The sequence below is a fragment of the Tinamus guttatus genome, unplaced genomic scaffold (genome assembly GCF_059628265.1).
Source record: "Tinamus guttatus ecotype Peru unplaced genomic scaffold, ASM5962826v1 Tinamus_guttatus_pri_ptg000169l, whole genome shotgun sequence".
Taxonomy (NCBI): domain Eukaryota; kingdom Metazoa; phylum Chordata; class Aves; order Tinamiformes; family Tinamidae; genus Tinamus; species Tinamus guttatus.
In genome coordinates this window covers 1,722,782-1,742,345 of record NW_028288703.1, presented here as the reverse complement: position 1 = coordinate 1,742,345, position 19,564 = coordinate 1,722,782, and the positions used below count along the sequence as shown (strand labels likewise).

The 19,564-nt window shown below is 41.8% G+C and overlaps 3 protein-coding genes across 4 annotated transcripts; 2 read left to right on the top strand and 1 right to left on the bottom strand.

Annotated features, from left to right (window-relative positions):
- Positions 1–533: 533 nt before the first annotated feature.
- TSEN2 (tRNA splicing endonuclease subunit 2) lies at positions 534–7,962 on the top strand. The gene is made up of 11 exons (XM_010217323.2): positions 534–868; positions 1,100–1,181; positions 1,893–1,929; positions 2,798–3,332; positions 3,451–3,528; positions 4,085–4,135; positions 4,807–4,945; positions 5,849–5,885; positions 6,562–6,673; positions 7,294–7,383; positions 7,897–7,962. Exons 1-11 carry the CDS (start codon positions 695–697, stop codon positions 7,954–7,956), a joined length of 1,395 nt encoding a protein of 464 aa, XP_010215625.2. The 5' UTR covers positions 534–694; the 3' UTR covers positions 7,957–7,962.
- Positions 7,963–8,940: 978 nt separating this feature from the next.
- On the bottom strand, positions 8,941–11,608 carry MKRN2OS (MKRN2 opposite strand). Of its 2 annotated transcripts, XM_088522842.1 has the most exons (4): positions 11,495–11,608; positions 11,362–11,411; positions 10,744–10,906; positions 8,941–9,281 (listed from the first exon to the last, which is right to left on the bottom strand). In XM_088522842.1, exons 3-4 carry the CDS (start codon positions 10,815–10,817, stop codon positions 9,062–9,064), a joined length of 294 nt encoding a protein of 97 aa, XP_088378968.1. In that variant the 5' UTR covers positions 10,818–10,906; positions 11,362–11,411; positions 11,495–11,608; the 3' UTR covers positions 8,941–9,061. The 2 variants fall into 2 exon arrangements, with proteins under 2 accessions (XP_088378968.1, XP_088378969.1); XM_088522843.1 differs by lacking the exons at positions 11,362–11,411; positions 11,495–11,608 and adding an exon at positions 11,053–11,069.
- A 378-nt stretch (positions 11,609–11,986) lies between these two features.
- MKRN2 (makorin ring finger protein 2) lies at positions 11,987–18,508 on the top strand. The gene is made up of 8 exons (XM_088522853.1): positions 11,987–12,017; positions 12,349–12,477; positions 14,034–14,194; positions 14,854–15,158; positions 15,291–15,505; positions 15,856–15,966; positions 17,587–17,731; positions 18,334–18,508. Exons 1-8 carry the CDS (start codon positions 11,992–11,994, stop codon positions 18,475–18,477), a joined length of 1,236 nt encoding a protein of 411 aa, XP_088378979.1. The 5' UTR covers positions 11,987–11,991; the 3' UTR covers positions 18,478–18,508.
- Positions 18,509–19,564: the final 1,056 nt, after the last annotated feature.

The following is a 19,564-nucleotide window of genomic DNA, read 5'->3' as shown; positions in this document are numbered from 1 at the left end:
TCCGCGAGCCGCCTGGCCGCCCCGCACCGCGTCCCAGGCGCGGCCGCCGCCGGCTCCGGGCGGGCTGCGGCGATGGGCGGTGTCGGGCTGCGCCCGGCGGCTGTGGCGGGCGGTGTCGCGCTAATGTCGTCCTGATGTCGCCGGACGGGGCGGCCCCGCGTGCGGCGGGAGCCGGGTTTAAGGCCGAGCGGGCCATTGCTCCCTCTGCTGGTCACTGCTGTGCGGCCTCCCTCTCTAGAGGGTTCCCTGCTGTAGGAGGGAACACCTGTCAAGCTGCTGCCGCTTCTTAATATTCTTATTAATGAAGTTATTCAAAACAATTTGTACTTTATACCATGGTGCTGTAGTTTCTGCTTATTCATTTTATTTTATTCGAGGTGTTTTATTCTTAAAACAACTTCAGCTCCTCATGTGTTCACTTCTCCTTGATCTTAACTTTATTCCTGGCCGAGGATGGTCCATACCTGGTGCTCAGGCAGCACCGGCCAAAAGTAGAGTAGCATGTAACACTGTGGGAAATAATTTGGTTGTGTTTGCCTGGCATAGCAGTTCCAGAATTAAGCTTGGATATCCTGTAGGCTTTTTGGTAATTTGCTATCAGGAAGGGAATGTTGAAACACTTAAAAGTGCATGAACTTTAAAACTTGAATGTTACATGTGTCTTTTTCCACTCTTTTGAAGAAAACCTTAGGAAATGGCAGAAGCTGTTTTCCAACCCCCAAGAAGGAAAAGAAGAGTTTTTGAGACATACGAATCTGCCTTTCCTGTGGAAATAGATGGGAAGGATTTCAGAATATATCATGCTGAAATTATTAACAACAATGTCATTGTGAGGAACCCTGAAGATATTGAACAGCTGTATAGCAAGGTGGTGTACCCTATTTGCACAATATTTCAATTTTTTGAGCATACATAGAGCAGAACATGTGTTATAATCTTTTTGTTTCCCTTCCCCTTTTAGCATCTGTCTCCCTCCTCTATTTAAATAAATATTAAATATATATTTCTCTATCAACTATGAGAAGTATTTCATTCTTAGCCCAGGAAATAAATATATATAATCCAATGATGTAATAAGATTTTGTGTTTTTCTTTGAAGGGCTATTTTGGAAAAGGTATTCTTTCGAGAAGTCGGCCAGTGTACAGCATTTCAGATCCTTTACTGGTTACAAAGTGGCAAGGTAAATTGTCCCCATTTCTAATTCCCTCATTGTTTTAATAGTATTTTTCATTTTTCCTCTGTTATTAATGATTTTCGTGTATAAATTGCATATAAAAAACTAATCTCTGTACTAGGTTAGATATTGGATCAAACCAAGCCTGTCTGTTCTCAGAGGCTAAAATAAGATGCCTAGGGAAAAATACATGAACAGGAAAGCATAATTGTTAACTCCTTAGTGCATTCTCCAGCCTACACTGATTTGTTGCTTAGGACCTTTGTATATCAAGGCAGCAGTTTTGGACTTTTCTTCCAGGAACTTTCTTGTTTTCATCCTGAACTTCTTAGTGCCCATGAAATCATATGGCAAGGGTATGTGCAATTTTGAATCTGTTAGTAGGTAATTGCCTGTTACATGCTTGTGGTCTATATATAGAAAGACTCATTCATTATCCATCTTCTTGATGACACTTTTAAGCCTCTGAAATGGAATTCTAGCACATTGCACTGCAACTGTCTTCTTAAAAGCTGCAGAAAGTAGTGTATTTAGTTGTCCCTCTTATATAAGCCCTTCCTTCTTTGTTACTTCTGTACTTTTTCTAGTTCTGCTGTGTCCTTGAGATTAGAGGGGAAACCAAAATTACACCCAGTTTTGAAGATGCTTATTATGTTACAGAATATATGAGTGTTTAAAAAATATACATTATTGAAACATTATATATTTTTAATGCAGGTGCTAACATAAACTTGCCCATAATTGCATCAAAGAAGTAAGTTCTACATTATTATTTTTTTTTGGAAGAAGGTGATTCTAATCTGTGTTTTATTTCACTGTTTTTCAGCGTGTTGGTTGTATAGATGTTGATGACTCACTGCTATTTATTTTGTTGTCTGTAGTAGCTGTGTTAGAATTTCATTTTGGGAAATAAAGAATATTGTACTAAATTTTTCCATATTTCAATACGGATAACTACATTTAACTACCTGTAACATTTGACAGAATGAAGATTAATATTTTAAACTAGTTTTTCTGTTTTTCCTCAGAGATACAGGGATTTTGGCAAGACTGAAAATAATTTCTGGTTAGATGTTTACACTGATGTTTTTGCTGTAGCATTACTGTTTGGAAGCATTAAAAAAAAAGATGCTGTTCTCAGTTACCTGTATAATAGATAAAGACTATGAAACCTCAGTATACGAAGTCTTAGTTGCAGTTTTTCATTATGCAAACTCTGCTTCTAGTATCTTTTCATAGGGAATTCATTCTTTAAGGTTCCAGGGGGAAAATGGAAATTTTGCCTGATGAAGCTCTTAGGTTTTGAAGCTGTGTAGTGGTAGCCCTCAGTTTGTGTTTGCGTGTTCTACATTGGTGCTTGTTGCCACAGAAATTTTAAATGTCAAAGCCAGAAAAAGCAGTAGAATCTGATACTGAGCAGCTTAGTCTGTGCGTTCTGACCAAAAGACTGGAGTTTAATTACGTTGTGCATGCTTGTGCTTTACCTAGCAGTCTTTGGGCTGTATGTTAAGATTTGTTCTGTGAGCTGTGCAGAATTGTCTATTTTAAGATGCTTGTTTTTAAGATGTTAATTGAAGGATGTTATGTCTTAGAACTTGCTGTTTCCTTTACTTGTTTACTAGGTACCAGTATCACGTCCAGTGGGCTAAAAGTGTTTTGCAACAGCAAGGATTTGATGACTATTCAGTTACCAAAATTCTTGAAAACTACACTAAGCCTCTTGAGTTGCCCTGTATGAAAAATGATGGAGCTGAGCAAATTGGCAATTGTTGTGACAGAATGGGCCCAAGCACAGAAAATGTAGAGCTTTCTAGACATTCTTCTACAGATGCTGGAAACGTATCTCCAAGTTACGAATGTCGTAATCAGAAGGAAGGCTATGCAAAAGCCTGTGTGGAAGGAGATCCAGCTCATGATCCTGTGGCCATGTGTGGCTCTAAAGAACAGGAACCATTTGACTTAAAAGAGAGCGCTGAAGTGTCTTGCCAGAGGCACAGTTTTCTTGTGCATTGTGGCTGCAAGGCAAAGGAAAGCACTCAACCAAAATCTTGCGAGATGGTCACATCAAAAGAATGTGCTCCAGAATATGTGTTGGTGCAAGAGGAGGAAGGAAGTAGTTTATACCCTGAAGATAACTCTGCTGGTGAGCAAGAAAATGTAAGGCCAAAAAGTATCCTATTCTTTTAGAAATTTATATAATAATCACTGCTACTTCCAGGGTTTATTATCTTTTTGCAGTTTAAAAATTTAGTAATATAGTACATTTTTATTGCAGTCTATCAAGAAGGAAAAACTGGTATGCAGAAGAAATCCATTCAGGATTTTTGAATATTTACAACTCAGCTTGGAAGAGGTATGTTTCAAATACCATACAATTTAATTTTCTTTTAACCTGAAAAACAAGCATTAGTATATGCTACCACATGACTTAATACTGTTCCTTAAAGATAAGATTCTCTAGTGTCTCCTAAATATTTGAATCGTTTTGATGATTAAACTCATTTTTAGAAACCATTTATTGCATGATAACAGTTTTAAAAAAGTCCAGTCCCAAATACTTCAGACTGAATAATTTCACCAATAACAAAGAGGCCAATCGTATGAGTTAAGTATTGAAATACCAGGAATATATTTTTTATATAAAGCCCACTCCAGATATTTTAAACATGTTATTATGTTACATACAATACAGTGCCTTCAGCAGTCCAAAGCCCATGCGTAGATAAGTGGTATGTTTGTTGCAGTTTAAAGTTTATATAGAGAAATATCAAAGGAAGCCTTCAGGACACTTGTTTGTCTTGGCATAGGGATTCTGGTATAAAAAGAGTTTGAACCTTTGTTCTGGTATGGAACATAAACTACAGAAATAGCCTGGATATTAATTAAAATTATTCTTTTTTTTTTCCCAGGCTTTTTTCTTGGTATATGCTCTAGGATGCTTAACTATTTATTATGGGGAGGTAAGAGATTTTATTAATTTTCTATTGTGTTCTGAAGGGAATAGTGTTCATTTGGATGTTTTGGTTTAGCCTGGATATGTTTGGTCTTAAATTATTAGTGATTGTCGCAATATCAAATTGTTAACTTCTGAAGGAGGTAATTCCACAGTAATCTGGAAATTGTTCTTGCAAACAGAAATATAATTACTACTACTACTAAGGGTCTAAAATTTTAATGTTTACCAAGAAAAGTACAGATAACTGGGGTCATTCTATAGTTGTTATTTTTGCTCAGGAAAGAAATAAAGTAAGTATGTGAGAAATAGTATGGAGAATGCTCTTTCCTTTCCTGAAACAAGAAAATTCCTTGGGGAGTATTAAGCATAAATATATTAAGCTATTGTTATATGAAATGGCGAAAGGATTGAAATCTTTGTGTCTGAGATTCATCAGATCTCTCTCTAAACAAGAGCCTTATGGGATTGGTTTTGAAACATTTAAATAACTGAATGGAAAGATCAAGTTTCTGTCTCTTAGGGTAAGGCTCCATATTGTATTGCCTGAAGGTTATTTTCTTTGGGACTATGTTATTTAGTATATGACTCTAATGGTCTGCTATGTGCAGCTTGAAACAAACTCTTCTATATCTACTGTGATATTGTCAGACTAATGCCTTTTGGTGTGGTTTCTAGGAGCCTTTAACTATTTTGAAGCTATGGGAAATCTTCAGCGAAGTGAAGCCCGATTTTAAAACCACATACATGGCATATCATTACTTCCGCAGTAAGGGATGGGTCCCCAAAGTCGGACTGAAGTATGGAACCGACCTCTGTGAGTAGTTCCTTTAAAAAATTGAATAGTTTATGACTGACTCCGTTTCAGGTGTAGCAGTTGGTGCAAGACCTTAGTGCCAATGATAAATTCTGCAGTGAGGATCTTTATGACCAGAGCAAACTTTGCTTCTTGCAGTTGGCAAAAGGCATCTTTGGCTACACGACAGATTAGCACTAAAATTGGTATATGAGCAAAATATAACGTCACACATGCAGCAGCTGAGACAGTATCTTGGAAGTCCTGCCATTTTGCTTCATAAGGTTAATAATTGATACCGGATCACAATGAAATTCCTCTCTGAATTTTCCTCTTCTACACACATCTTCCCTGTACTGCTAATATGAGAGGCCTTGGAATAGCATGCACATAGATATAGCATGTAAATACCAACATCTGTAACCACTTAAGTCATTTTCCACAGTCCAGCTGCAATGCCTCATGTGCCCATGAACTTAAAGAACTTCAAGTGTCTATAGGTGGAATTGTGGCAATATCTATGTACTTGTGCCCTTTGTCTCTCTGAAAATTTTTGGAAAAAAATTGTCTCAATAAGAACCTCAGTGACTTACTATGATCTTTCACTTGTACTCCAGTGGTGGTTCAATTTCTGTTTTGAAGACAGTATTCAAAGCCTAAGTGTTGCAGAAAAAAATCCTCCCTAAATCCTTTTCCCACAGCATCAGTAATGGCTCTTCTTTGCCTTCTACCCTGCCACTCCCCTGTCCTCAGTCACCCTGCTGCTTCCATCCTTTTTCTTCTCTCTCTCTCCACTTGCTAGGGCAGCTTAATTCTGAGCAGCTGAAGTTTCATCTTGCGTAATTACATTTATGAAACACTTTGAAAATACTTTTGGGCCTAGTTTCCATTAGGACTAACTAAGGTGTTTCACTTTTGTTTCAGTGCTGTATCGAAAAGGTCCCCCCTTCTATCATGCAAGGTTTGAAGCTTATGTTTTTTGACTACTTTTTTAGTTTCAAATTAGTGTTTTTCTCTCACAATTTTTAATATCTTCCCTGGTTAACCACAGATTATTCTTCACCCAGAATACTTTGCCAGATATATTTCTGCATTGTGAATTCTTGCTGGGATTGCAAGAGTTCTTTTAGCAAAGTACAAAAGAACATAATTGTATGAATTACTTCACATAATGATATTAAAACATGAAAACAGTTGAAATAAGTATATTTGATGTTGGGAAGAATGCACCCAGAAAACTAATCTGATTTAGTAATACTGACTTTTAAAAATACAGGTTATGGATAATTTCTGTGATTTGGGGGGAAATCAAAGATCAATGTTTTAGGAAACTATAATTATCTTTATTCTTCATTAGTAGATTGGTTATACATGTCAGATCGGCATTCATGAGAATGCTACAAACATCAGAAGGGTGGGGAGGAAAAGTGCTAGCCAGTGCCTTTATGGGTTCTAGTCTCTTCTCCTATTTGCCTAGTTAGTTTCATAACTTGCTCTACCTTCTGCTGGTTTATTATCTGACCATGACAACCAGAATTATCACAGATTTTTAGCCTCTGATTCTTAAGTTGCATGTTCTTCCCAAGACAATAGTTTCCTTTCTGTGAGCTGTCTTATCTATCTGCTTTGTTTTCCAGTTACTCTGTCATTGCTGAATTAGTTGATGATAATTTTGAAGGCTCTCTTCGAAGATCACTCAGTTGGATGTCCTTGTCTGGCTTGAACCGAACAACCGTTAATGCTTCTAAGGTAAGAGTGCAAGACACTAGTTCTGAAATAGCTCTTGAATGATAAATGTAACAGTTTAGTTAAAAAGAAAACAATTGGAGTAAGATAGGAAAGATAATCTCTGATTCTGGTCTGCAGAAGAACATGTTGCTGATGGAGGAACATGAGTTCTGTTTGCAGATATCCAGATGAATTCTGGAGGCCTTATATTAAAGTTATTTCTCTTCTTGTAACCTCCAAAATTGTGAGGAAAGGAGCAGTAGAAAGACCTGAAAGATACTTGTATTTTGTTTATCACTTTTGTGTTTAAACCTCTCCCAATCTCTCCAGAATTGCTTTTCAGTTCTAGATGTAATGGTTCCAGAAGGTTTCCTTCATGTTTGATCCTCATATATAATGCTGCTGTTCCCATAGTGATGCCACTCAGCTGTTTTTTACAATTCTGGCTTCTCATAGCAATGTTTTATGCATTTGATAAGGAATATGCATACTCACAGATTTCTTCCACCATGGCTTGCAGGTGCTATCGTGTAGGACCCTTAGTACCTGCCTTTCTAGTTAATGTAAAGTTGTATGGAAAGAAATCAGCTGAAACTCGTGATTTGGCGCTGTCAGTGAATATGTTCTCCGTTTACCAACAGGAACTTATGTTATGTTATTTGATTAGACCGTCTGATATGACTGAGAAAGAGATGTCCACACCAGAATGTATGAAAAGAATTAAGGTTCAGGTGAATAACTATTTCTCTCCTTTGCATATGTATCTGTGCTTTGGGGCAGTTGGAAGACTGGCTAACTACTGTACTGTTCGCCCTTCGATTGTTGCTTGCTATCTAGCATGCTTTCATTCTTGCACATATAACTAGAGTAAAACCATCCTAGATTCCTTTATGAACCGAGACATCAAAAAATCCTCAAAGGCTTTTTAAAAACTAAGATCTTCAGATTTAGATTGGAAAGATGCTCTTACGGTGAATATAAGCATTTACATGGAAAAGCTGGGAGAAATATGGAGACTCTGAGGTTAATGGATGTTTAAGAATGAAGAGGGAAGAGTGTGTAAGAGCCAGCATACTTCAGGAAAACATAATAATCTCCTGAAAAAATCAGATAATAATCTCCTGAAATTTCTCAGTGGTCAGGTAACACACATCAATTGGCTAGAGGTTTAATCACCACTCCTCTGTGATTGTAGCTTTTTTCCTCCCATCAGCGTCCATCATAACTACTTTTTTTTATTTCAGGAACTGATTGTAAGTCGGTGGGTTTCTTCTCGTGAACGCTGCGAGCAAGAAGATACTTAACTGAATGTCTGAGGAAGAATTTAATCTGTTTAAAACATTTGTGAGGAACTAGTGCCTCAGAACAGTTTCTATTAAGATATTCTAATGGGTGCACATAAATGCTATTAAGACATATCCTGTTTACTGGACAGAATGATGTATAGAAAAACATAACAGAGCTGTAGTAATGTATATTAAGTTAAAAAGTTGTGTTAAACTGTTGTGACTCAATTCAGTATATGTTGCTGAAACCTCAACTCTGTTCTTAAATGAGAATGCATCCCAATTAAGTGAAATTGCACAAAATTATGAACAGAATTTTCTCTTAATCATATGCTGCTATATTGGGTGCAGCAATAATGCGTAATAGGTAAAAATCCTGTGGAGAGATCCTTTTTTAAACAAAAACAAATTAAAAGGCTTTAAAAAGTCCTAATGTTTTGTTTTTGAGTTGAAATCCTGAAGAGCCTGCTGTTTATTACAGGTGCAACATTAAATGATTATCTTCTAATACTAAGGATCTATCTTGGTTTGAGGAATAAAGGTGCAACATATACAAGGAAAAATTATAAAATCTTTTTGGCAAAGAGGCTGGATTCTTTTTTTTTATTATTATACTTATTAGTAATGAAAGTAGCTTTGCATGTGGTGAACATGCAGTACGTCATGAACTTTGGACTTCAGCAGTAGGCAGGCTTTTTAATACCTATCCAAAAAACAACTATGACAGTTTGGAAAATAACATTTTGGTTTACTACAGTTGAAATTTCACAGCTCATTTGTTAGAAACCTTAATTACACAGCAATTACAATTTCTAGCGCTAAATATCTTGATAGAAAATCCTGTATAGTGATTTTAAAGTTAAAAAATAGAAATATTTTATCATATGAACAGTTCCCATAGAGATTTTCAGTAGTTTGCAAATGACACGTCATTTCATTCACATACGCAGATTTAGTCTCATTATCAGCAAACAACAGGACTCTTTCCTAAGAGGTAGGTCCATGTATGTGTAATAAATTGCATTTTTAAATACAGCAACCGGATTCAGTATCTTAAATGATGATAGTTTGATGCTAAGACTTCCTTTTCCTTTTGTAGCTGTTTTAATGTAGCAGCTTATTTTCAGCACGTTTTTTCTTGTTCAGGATGGTGAACAATATAGAACTCCCTAGCCATTAACTCCTGGTGCAGAGTAATGTATTTGGAAGCTCTCTTTGTCTGTGGGATCACAAATTTTTCTGTGAATTCACTTTTGCTCATGTGCTGCTTCCCTTGTGCAGTCAGCACACTGTTAATAAATGCCAGTGCATATGTGTAGCAATTGTGCTCATGTTCTTCATACCTAAGAGAAATATCTCATTAGTAAGTGTTAGCACTAATTCTTGTAAATACTGTGTGTGCAGGAGTATATTTTACTGAGCAAAATAAAGGAGTACAGGTTCTTCAAGAACCATCATTACTTGCCTTTAATGATGGTGCTTAAATATGTTCTATATAGAGCAGGTTGTGCTTTCCAGCCAAGGATGCTGGAAACTGTGACTCAGTGGCTTTTCTGTTTGTTTCTCTTTACACACACACAAATTTATTTCATGTGAGTCACTAACAGCTTCAGTAATTTACTCCATTTCTCACAGTGCTGCTTTTTCCATTGCTCCTGTATAACTGCATTTGACAGAGACCTGGTCACACTGCTCTGTGCTTGTTCTTCATGATGCTTCTGTAATTGCCTCATCCTGTGTCATTTTCCCCTTCTTCCAAGACCTTCCCTGCTTCATTCTGTCAGTGCCTCCATGGTCTATGTTGATACTGGAAATTCTGTATAAGGCCTGCATGTCAGCCTGGAGAATTTACGGAATGCTTTTGCAAAATCTGGAGACTTGCTATCAAAGTCTGGCTCCAGGTAAAGGTTGTTCACTGCTCTCTTCAAAGCTTTTTTCTAGCATGCTGAGTGCCTACTTTACCAAAATAATATATTAAAGCAAAATACTTGAGTAACTTTAAGAGACCATCATCTCTGTACAATGTAAAACCTCTGAGAATTACACTGCAAAAAAATGCTGGGCTTACTTCAGTCTAGTCGGCAAAGCACCAAAATGTGGCCTAACTTTCTATTTCAATTAACATAAACACTTCACAGACTTGTGCTCAGATAGGTGTTGTTTTTTTTTTTTTTTAAATCTTAACTAAGGGCCAGTTCTAGAGCTGATGCTTCCTTAAAGCACAAGCTGCTTTGTCACCAGCAGGCTTAGTGATGTGGCAGCACATTTTGGCTGGGCTGTATAACTTGTAACGTCATCAACAGGCATCAACTTAATACACAGCCACAAAGAATGGGAACATTCCAGCTGGCACTTATGTGGAAGTTTTGCTGTATTTATCTAAAACAAAACACAGCTCAAAGAGGTGATCTCTGACAGCAAGCAAATGATCTGGATGTAAGCTCTGAACAAGAAACACCTTTAAATCCAAATACACCTAAGACAGTTAAATTCTAAAGCAAATAATTATAGAATGGCCTTTCTGGATTTCTCTACATCTGTAGCCTTTCTTTACATTTCTTTAAGGGTGTGTTTCAGTGTTTTTTTTTTTCCATGAAAAATTACTTGGTTGCTGATGAAAACTTTCTAAAATACTCTCTTATTTTAAGGCCACTGAGTTTCAAGATTACTTAGGAGCTGTTGGTTTGACAGAAAAGTGCATTCCAACGGCAAACCTGTGAAGCCTTGGCAGATCCAAAACAGAATTTTTTATTTATTACCCCAAAGCTAAAACCTCCTATTAAATTCAGCTTCTAAGTGGCCTACCTGTGAGGTAGCCAGTCTTCTCCAGCAGAAAATTCCTCTAGGAGCTTATCCCACTGGTGAAGAAGGCCAAACATGTCTGGCTGTACCAGTGGGACACTAATACACTGTTCCCAACCAGTTTCATCTCTGTGAACACCCTCTTCATCATAGTTATATACGATGCCTGAAAAGGAAGAGTAAGAGGTAGCACTGAAGAGTTGGATATATCTGCTATTCCCTGTGATTGTGCTGCTGATGATTTTCCATAGTGCCCCATTTATTTATTTAATCAAGGAACTGATCACCCTTTAACACTGCAGTTTTGCATACCTTGTGGTAATAATGAGGACAACTTTAAGGACGGGAAGGCTTCTTTAACTCCCAAACTAGTCTGTTTCTATATTAAATAACCGCTGCCCCAATTGAGGCCTGGCAGGAGCAGGCTGCCCCACGCGCCTGTGCGGGGAGGTCAACCCGGAGCGACCGGGGAGCGAGACCAGCCCCTCGGGCCAGGCCGAGCACGGAACCTCCCGCGTGGAAGACGCGGGTAACCGCAGGGCCCGCCCCGACCACGCGAGCAGCGGCCTCTCCCTCCAGCCGCTCCGTCCGAGGCGGAGCCCGCGCTCCCGAGGCCGTTACCGCGGCTGCTGCTTATCCCCACGTGTAGGTCGCCCGCCCCGTCGTAGCCCCTGCAAGAGAAAGCGCGGGTCGGTGTCGCTGCCGGTGGCGCCGGCGGCCCCGCTGGAGGCGGCCCCGCGCCCGGCCCGCGCACCCGAGGAAGGCGGCGCCGCCCGCAGGCCGCAGCAGGAAGGCGCCGCGCTGGCTGTGCCCGCGGCAGAAGGGGCTGGGGAGGCGCACGGGGGCGGCGGGCAGCGCGGCGCCGCGCAGGGGGGCGGCCGCAGGCGGGACAGCGCTCCGGGACGCGTCGGCAGAAGATGTCGGGCCCGCAGTGCCGCAGCCGTACAATGGCCGCCGCCGCCATCTTGCCGCCACCGGCTCCTGCAGCGGCCCGGCCGCTCTAGCCCTCCCCGCGCGCCGCCTCCCGGCTTCCGCTCGCTTCTATGGTTCAGCTGAGCGGCGCTCTAGCCCGGCCTCGCCCGCCTTCCTACGGCGGCGCGGTGCGTCGGAGAATAGCGTCCGCCTCGTCTGGCTCGCGAAGGGGCGGGGAGCGCGCGGGTCAGCCCCGCGCTCTGCCGAGGCTGAGCGGAACCAAGAGTGCACGGCGCGGCGAGCCGCCGGGCAGCGGCGCCGGCGGGCCGGGGGGCCGAGATGAGCACCAAGGAGGTGACCTGCAGGTGAGCGCGGCCCGGCCGGGCCCCGGCACCCCCGGCCCGCGGCTCGGCCCCGCGGCGCCCTCGGGTCGCGGCCGCCCCCGCCCCGCCCGTCCGGGACCCGTCCTGCGACCCCGCTGTGCCCCAATCCCGGGAGCCCCGAGTCCCGCTCTGGCCAAGCCCCAGGATCCCCCAGTCCCGCTGTCCCACGTCCCGGGCCCCGAGCGTGGCAGAGCTGCCGAGGCCACGGTAACCGGCCTGGCGAGCGGGGGCCGGTGCTGCTGTTCGTGGCTCCGCCGCGGGCGGAGCGGGGCCGGGGCGCGCGGGGCCGCCCGTGACCGCGCCGCGCCCGCAGGTACTTCATGCAGGGAGTGTGTCGGGAGGGCAGCAAGTGCCTCTTCTCGCACGACTTGGCGAGCAGCAAACCCTCCACCGTGTGCAAGTACTACCAGAAGGGCCAGTGCGCCTACGGCAGCCGCTGCAGGTAAACAAACACCCGGCGGGGGCGCGGGCGGCGGGCCTGGAGCTCCGGCGGGTGAGAGATCGGGAAGGATGAGACTCGCAAGTGCCGAAGACAGGAAACGGTGTGTTAAATAATGAGCTCTGTGTTTTTCTCTCTCCCTTCCAAAACCTCCTGATGGATGCAATACAGTCTGGCTCTATTTTAGCTTCATTAGTTATGCTGTAGAAATGAAACTTAAGGTTTCAAGTGTATTTTCACTTTTTTCGTAGTGGTTTAAGAATGGTTAAATGTTAGAAGCAGAAGCTATGATGTGTACCTTTGTACAGAAGAATACCCATTGGAATCGTTTACTTTCCCTGTTGCTGAGGCAGTTGGCTGTGGCAGAGCTGTGGAAGGGCTTCCCTCAGCTCACAGCACGTAGAGCACAGCTGGGTTCTCTCACATCCTGCTGGGGCTTTTGAGGACTTTCAGTTCTGTGTTAGAGCAAGGGATTTTTATGGGAAAGTGGAACATGTGCCATTTCCTAAAGCCTTTGTGGTACAACGCTGAGAAATACTCTAGTAAATATTAAGTATTGGTGAATGTTTTACATCTCATTAGAGCCACAGGGCAACTCATGACTCCTCCATGCAAAAACTCTGGTGCCAGATGAGAAGCTTTGTAGCTTCACAGGAGAGATGTCATCACATGGTTGTGGTTCCAGCAGCTTTGCTGTACTTAGGTTGGATTGGGTGAGTGAATGTTAGAGTATTTTGAGAGTCCCTTTAGCTGCTCTGACTGAACTGTAGTTTATTATTCACTGGGACCCCATTGCTTGGTGACTGGGAAACAATGGCAGCTGCTGGTGTTTCACTGCAGCTGCTTTGCTGCTGTAGAGGGCACTTGATGCACATGAGCTGTTCATGTGCATGGCAAATCTGTGGGTGCTGCTGCTACACGGGCTAGAAACAAACATGGAGAATTCCCTTGTTGCCTTCAAAAATAGGCTAGGATTCAGGGATGGATACCACCTGGACCATTCAGAGATGGACCAGCCTTTGTATTGCACTGATTGCTTCTGTGCTGGTGCTGGAGAACATTTCCAGAGCTCTGTGGGATGCTCGGAGCCCTTTCTTAGCCTGTGTTCAAGTACTGCATCTTCTGTGGGGGCACAAAGTTTGTGTCCCTGCTTGTGTGGGGAACACGAGCGATCACAAAATGTCAGTCGTTGCCTTTTGACGTTGCTTCTTGGAGAAACGTCAGCAAACCTGTTTGTGGGGGGGAATGACGAGGATCTACTTCAATATGCACATGAATAATGCTATCCCAGCCATGCAGCCTGTCTCTGGGGAGAAAATACCTGTGAGGTAGGCATCCATTTGCTTAGATGCTTTAGGGAGACTGGGCAACCTTGTGGCCTGGCTTTGCAAGGGACCGAGCTGTTGAGTCAACTTCTTGTCAAAACAGCCCTTTTTTCAAGACAGCTCTCCAGGTTGGTTTTGTTAAATGAAGGCAGAGGTGTTAATGGAGGCAGCTCTCCGCTTCCCCTGTGCCCCAGTTCCACCTCCGTAGCGTCCGCTCTGCCTCTCCCCCGGCAGGTATGACCACACGCGGCTGCCCGCGGCAGCGGGGCCGGCGCCGCCTCGGCCCCCGGCAGCCCCGCACGGCCCCCGCGCGGAGCCCAGCGCGCCCGTCATCCGGAGCAAAGTGCGCGAGTCCGGCCGGCGTGAGAAGAAGACGCTGGTGCTGCGGGACAGAAGTGAGTGCTGCTCTTCCCGCCTCCCAGCCTTGATAGCAGTTGTGTAGTTTTCCACCTCTAATTAATGTTAATTCCCTGTCAGACAGAGAGGGGCTCATGGTGTTTCCGTCTTCCTGAGGCCCCTTCTCTATAGAGACCCATGCCAGTACCTTTTAATCACATCAGTTTTAACTGGCTGGTTTCCAACTTCGTCTTCCCTGAAAGATTTTTCTTCTTCTTCAGGATTTCCTACTGTTCAGGGTTTTTTTTTTTTTGCATATTGTTCTCAACACGAAGGCATTTGACATGGCAAGAACTTGGCTGCTTTATGTCTGGATGTTGCTGTGTTGTCGGGCTAACTCACTCTCGGGAGCACAAGCACAGAGACCTCACTTTGTGCCTAATGTCTCGGGGCAAGGGAGCCAACCCTCCTGTCGCTAGCATGTCTGCATGCCTTCCCACCCTGTTCTCCTGTCTGTGTTTGGCGTGCTGATTGACCTCGTGTGAATGTGGAGGAGTTTTGTCCTGGTTTAAACAGCAGACTGCTGCAGGAAACTTAAAATCAGGTTTTGCAGTGGGTAATTTGATTGTAGAAGTTTTTGTGGTGGCAATCACTAAAAAAAAAGTGTGGAGTTTCATGTGTGACTTTTATGGTTCATATTATGTTTCTATTTTTTAAGATCTGTGTGGCTCAAATGAAGAAAAGCAGAAACCCAGTGCCACAAGCGATTTGGTATGTTGCAGTGACAAAAACGAGAGCGTGGAAGTGAAGCCCCATTCGTACTTGGAAGCTATTTGCAGCGGGCTGGAAGATCCGGTAGCCGGGGGCTCGTGCGTGGACGGAGAGCAGCTGTGCCCCTACGCTGCGGCAGGCGCCTGCCACTTCGGCGAGCACTGTCTCTACCTCCACGGAGACGTGTGTGAAATCTGCGGCTTGCAAGTGCTTCACCCTTTCGACCAAGAACAGAGGAAGGCTCACGAGATGGTAAAGTTGATATGAACTGATATTCTTGGTGTTCTTTGTTTCTCCTGTATTACGTTCCTTTCATAGTCACTGTTTTGCAAGACTCGGGCTGGTATATGGACCGTAATAACCAGTTACCTGTCTCCGTGGCAGATGTGTATGGCGGCATTTGAGCATGAGATGGAGAAGGCCTTTGCCTTTCAGGCAAGTCAGGACAAAGTGTGCAGCATCTGCATGGAAGTGGTGTATGAAAAGCCGTCAGCTTCCGAGAGGAGGTTTGGGATTCTTTCCAATTGCAATCATACCTACTGTTTGTCCTGCATCCGGCAATGGAGGTGTGCCAAGCAGTTCGAGAATCCCATCATCAAGTAAGTTCAGGTTAACCAGACTGTTCTTTTTGTGGGCCATGGGATGGACTCACCTGTGTGCTCTGTGTCCAGAAATAAATCTGGTTGTAAAGGACTCTGTGGCTGTAAGCAATAGCCATTAGTTAAGATCTGAACTCAAAGAAAAAAAATCCTGGTTCCAACCAATTAGGGCATTTTCCTGTAATACCTCTTAAAAAAAAAAATTCTCTAGTTACAAATACCCTGACACAAAGGTTGAAAATATTTTCAATCCTTTGCCAAAACAGACTTTTTGTCACAGCCTTCATCATAAATGAGGCCTGTGTCCTCTCAGCAGTAACAGTTTTGCCTGTTTGTCTGGCTACATTTAGGTCTTGTCCAGAGTGCCGTGTGATATCGGAGTTTGTCATTCCTAGTGCATACTGGGTGGAAGACCAGGAGAAGAAGAATAAGCTGATCGAAGCATTTAAGCAGGGAATGGGGTAAGTTCATTAACTACAACTATTATATTTTTATTTTGTGCTTAAGGTACTCCAAGACTTGGTCAGTCAAAATACAAGTATTTTGCAAGTTCATTGCACTATTATAAACCATTCTACAGAACTCTAATCTCTGGTGGAGGCACAACTGCCCCCTGCCTTTTTTTTTCTCCAGTCTTTGCAATTGCTCTGCAAAGGTCTGCCATAACTGTAGATTTGTAGATGAGAAGTTATTCTAACCTGTTGTGGTCTGAAATGTTGAGGCTATTTCAGTCCACTTGCTGAAGTTGGATTTATGTGTTTTCTGCTGTCTGGAATACCAGGCCCTTCTGTAACTAAGGGAAACAAATATGGAAGGAAATATATGTGTGTGTGTATATATATATATGTTGGTCTCTTGGGAATATAGGATACTACTTCATAGAGCTGTTGTAATTTCTGCTGGAACTGGAAAAAAAGTATTGCAGGAATTAATTTCCTTTATAGTCTAATAAAGATCTGTCTGGTTATTGGAGCATGGGAAGGTTCTGCTAAGGAATAGTTTTAACAGGGCTTTGCACATCTCTGCTTGCCTGGAATACATACGGATTCATTAGCTCACAAGGCAGTAAGATACCATTATTTCTCTTATTGCCCACTCCTTTTAATGATAACCAAGTAGGGTTTTTGTTTGTTTGGTGCTTGAACTGAGCCTGTCATGAGTATTTTTAAAAAGGTTGTGTGGTTTTATTCTCTGATGTGCAGTGACCCTTTAAACTTGCTATTTTGAGGGCCTCTTATGGAACAAATATGCATAGCTCAGATCTGTGCTTAGCTGTTGTCGCTAGTGTTTATGCTTCTTGGAAAGCTTGAAGTTTCTAAAGTCACATTATAACCTAGCAGAAAAAAATGCTGAAAGCATTATTACAAAGGAAATGTTATTCAGCCTGTTTTTATCTTACATGGAGGAAAAACATTTGAACGGTATCACTCTAAGACTAAGGACCTTTGGATACTGTTTATTTCTAATATCTCACCTGTCTTGTGTTGTTGTAAATTTTTAAGAAGTGTGAAGGTAATGGTTTCTGGGTTCAAAGTTCAGCAGTTTTAAAATGTCTGTGTTCTAAATAAGGTAGCCTTTTTTGTTTTGTTTTGTCTTGTCTTGTTAGAATGGCAGATAGTGCTACAATTTGGATTTTTGGCTTTGCCATACTCTTACATAAGAGGGAATTGGGATAAATAAAGTGCTTTATTGCTTTAGCAAAAAAAGCCCAAGTGCAATAATGCACTGTGCTCTACAGCCAGAACTCTAGGGAAGGAACGCTAGAAAAATAGCAAGAAATTTTTTCCTTATGATGAAAACGCATCTCCGTGCAGCATAGGTGTCATCCATCATTTAAGTTTTAGACATTAGGTGCTGCTTGTGTAGTGCCTTTGTCACTTTTAATTACTGTTACCGTTTATTTGACTGCCATCAGAGAAAGAGCAGTGCAAAACTACCTTGGTGTTAATAGGAGCTGCACCCTGCAGCGCTAAGTAAGGACAAGATGAGCAGCTAGGGATTTATGTCCGCACCGAGGGAACATGAACTGTATTTGCTCTCTTGCTGCCTGAAGGCATAACTCTCTCTTCTAATCAAATCAGGAAAAAAGCGTGCAAGTACTTTGAACAAGGAAAGGGAACTTGCCCATTTGGAGGAAAGTGTCTTTACCTTCATGCTTATCCGGATGGGAGGCGAGCTGAACCTGAAAAGCCAAGGAAACAGCTCAGCTCCGAGGGGACTGTGCGGGTAAGCAAATACTCAAATCAACTGTAATTCAAAACACTCTTAGAATATGAAGTGTTGCTTCTCTAAGGCTATGCTTCATATGAAACATTGAAGAAGACAAAAAAAAAAAAAAAGAAAAGAAAAAACCCAACTTTTTCTTATTAAGGAGGGGAGAAGTTACCTTTCATTTAGTAGAAAAAAATATTGGTTTGATTTTAGTTTTTAAAACAACCCTTCTCATTGCAAACTTTTTCTTCAAAGGAATTCCACAGTTAGAGCTTTCATCTGTAGTATTAAAAACTGATCTCATTTAACTGTAGACAGCTGTCTGTGACCAGCTAAAATGGTTAAAGCCATTTCAGTTATTTGCTATCACTTGGCCACTGTTCTGAATGATCAAGGCTGGCTCATTTAAGAATAATTTAAGAATAGTTAAATATAGCTCATTGTCACCTTGAACTTAAATAACTGCAAGTAGGGTGGAGGGTGTTAGTAACTAGTTGCACTAGTATTTAACTCCAGGCATGATATTTTTTTTTAATGAAACAATACTACAGCAAAGTATTTTGTTTAAACTGGGACAAGCACTGGTTCCTGCTAAATCAGACCTTCTTCTATTCTAGTTCTTCAATTCTGTTCGCCTCTGGGACTTTATTGAAGACAGAGAAAGTAGGACTGTGTCCAGCACAGATGATGAAGTAACAGAACTGGGAGATCTTTTCATGCACCTTTCTGGGGCTGATGAGGATTCTGCTACTTCTCAATAAAGAGAGTGAAAGGTGCTTTAGTGTATAGCAATCCAACTATCTATTTACTTTTTACAGCACAGATAGAATGAATGTGTCCTGTGGTTTACTTGTGGAGTCCTGGTAAATCTTTCAAATAACTTTTAAAATGTATCTTAGAATTTTTGTTGCCATACAAAACCTAAATTTGATTGCATGGAAAAATCCCTGAATCCCACAAGCGTGTTTTCTTTCTTTGGCCTAACATACTGTCTTGTAAGTTGAGTGGTAGTGTAAATACAGCTCCCCTCTTATCCTTTAAAGCTTAAACTGTTAAAAATAATCCTGTTGCTAAATCTGTTTTGGGTTGGCTTTTTTTTTTGCTTATTTTTCCTTCCTAAGTCAACTAAAGTATATCTAAGAGAATGCAGTAGGAATAATGGTGAGTGTAGCTTTTTCAACAGGAGATTTAAAAGCCTAATACATTATACCTCAAAGTACCATAGTGTAAGGAAAAAGCTTCCTGTGTTTTTACAGTGAGGCCTGACTCTCAAAGACTTCATGTCCTACCATTGTTTTATCTCAATTGTTTTATCTTAATTGAGGAAGCGTCCCTCAGAGCGTTCGTTATAAATACAACTATACTAGTTAATATATACAGGCAGAGCAGTAGAACTGGCACTGGAATCACCACATAACAGCAGAATTAAGTTACAATACTGATCAGGTTTTTAAAAGTACATAATGTGAATGGATAACTTTCAATATTCATTACAATGGCAATATTTACACTTTTGTTCAGTTTAATGAGTTGAAATGTGTAACATGAAGGAAAACCTTGGTTTGGGTTACATGAATTAGCCACAATTAAACGAAGTAATCAAAAATATTTGCTGACCTGTCAATGATCTTATAGATTGCAACTGTACAAAATAAATCATTTTGGTTACAGGAGAAACAATTAGTTTTTACTGTTGCTTATTGTAGCTGTGTGGGTGGTAGATGCTTAGGCTTTTCCTTCTCTGTGTTTTTAACATACTAAGGTATCCGTCTTTCTGAAACTGTTTTACTCTAAATAGCTCCATTTCTATGTGTCCCCGATCCCCAGGCACAACCAGCAGTTACTGTT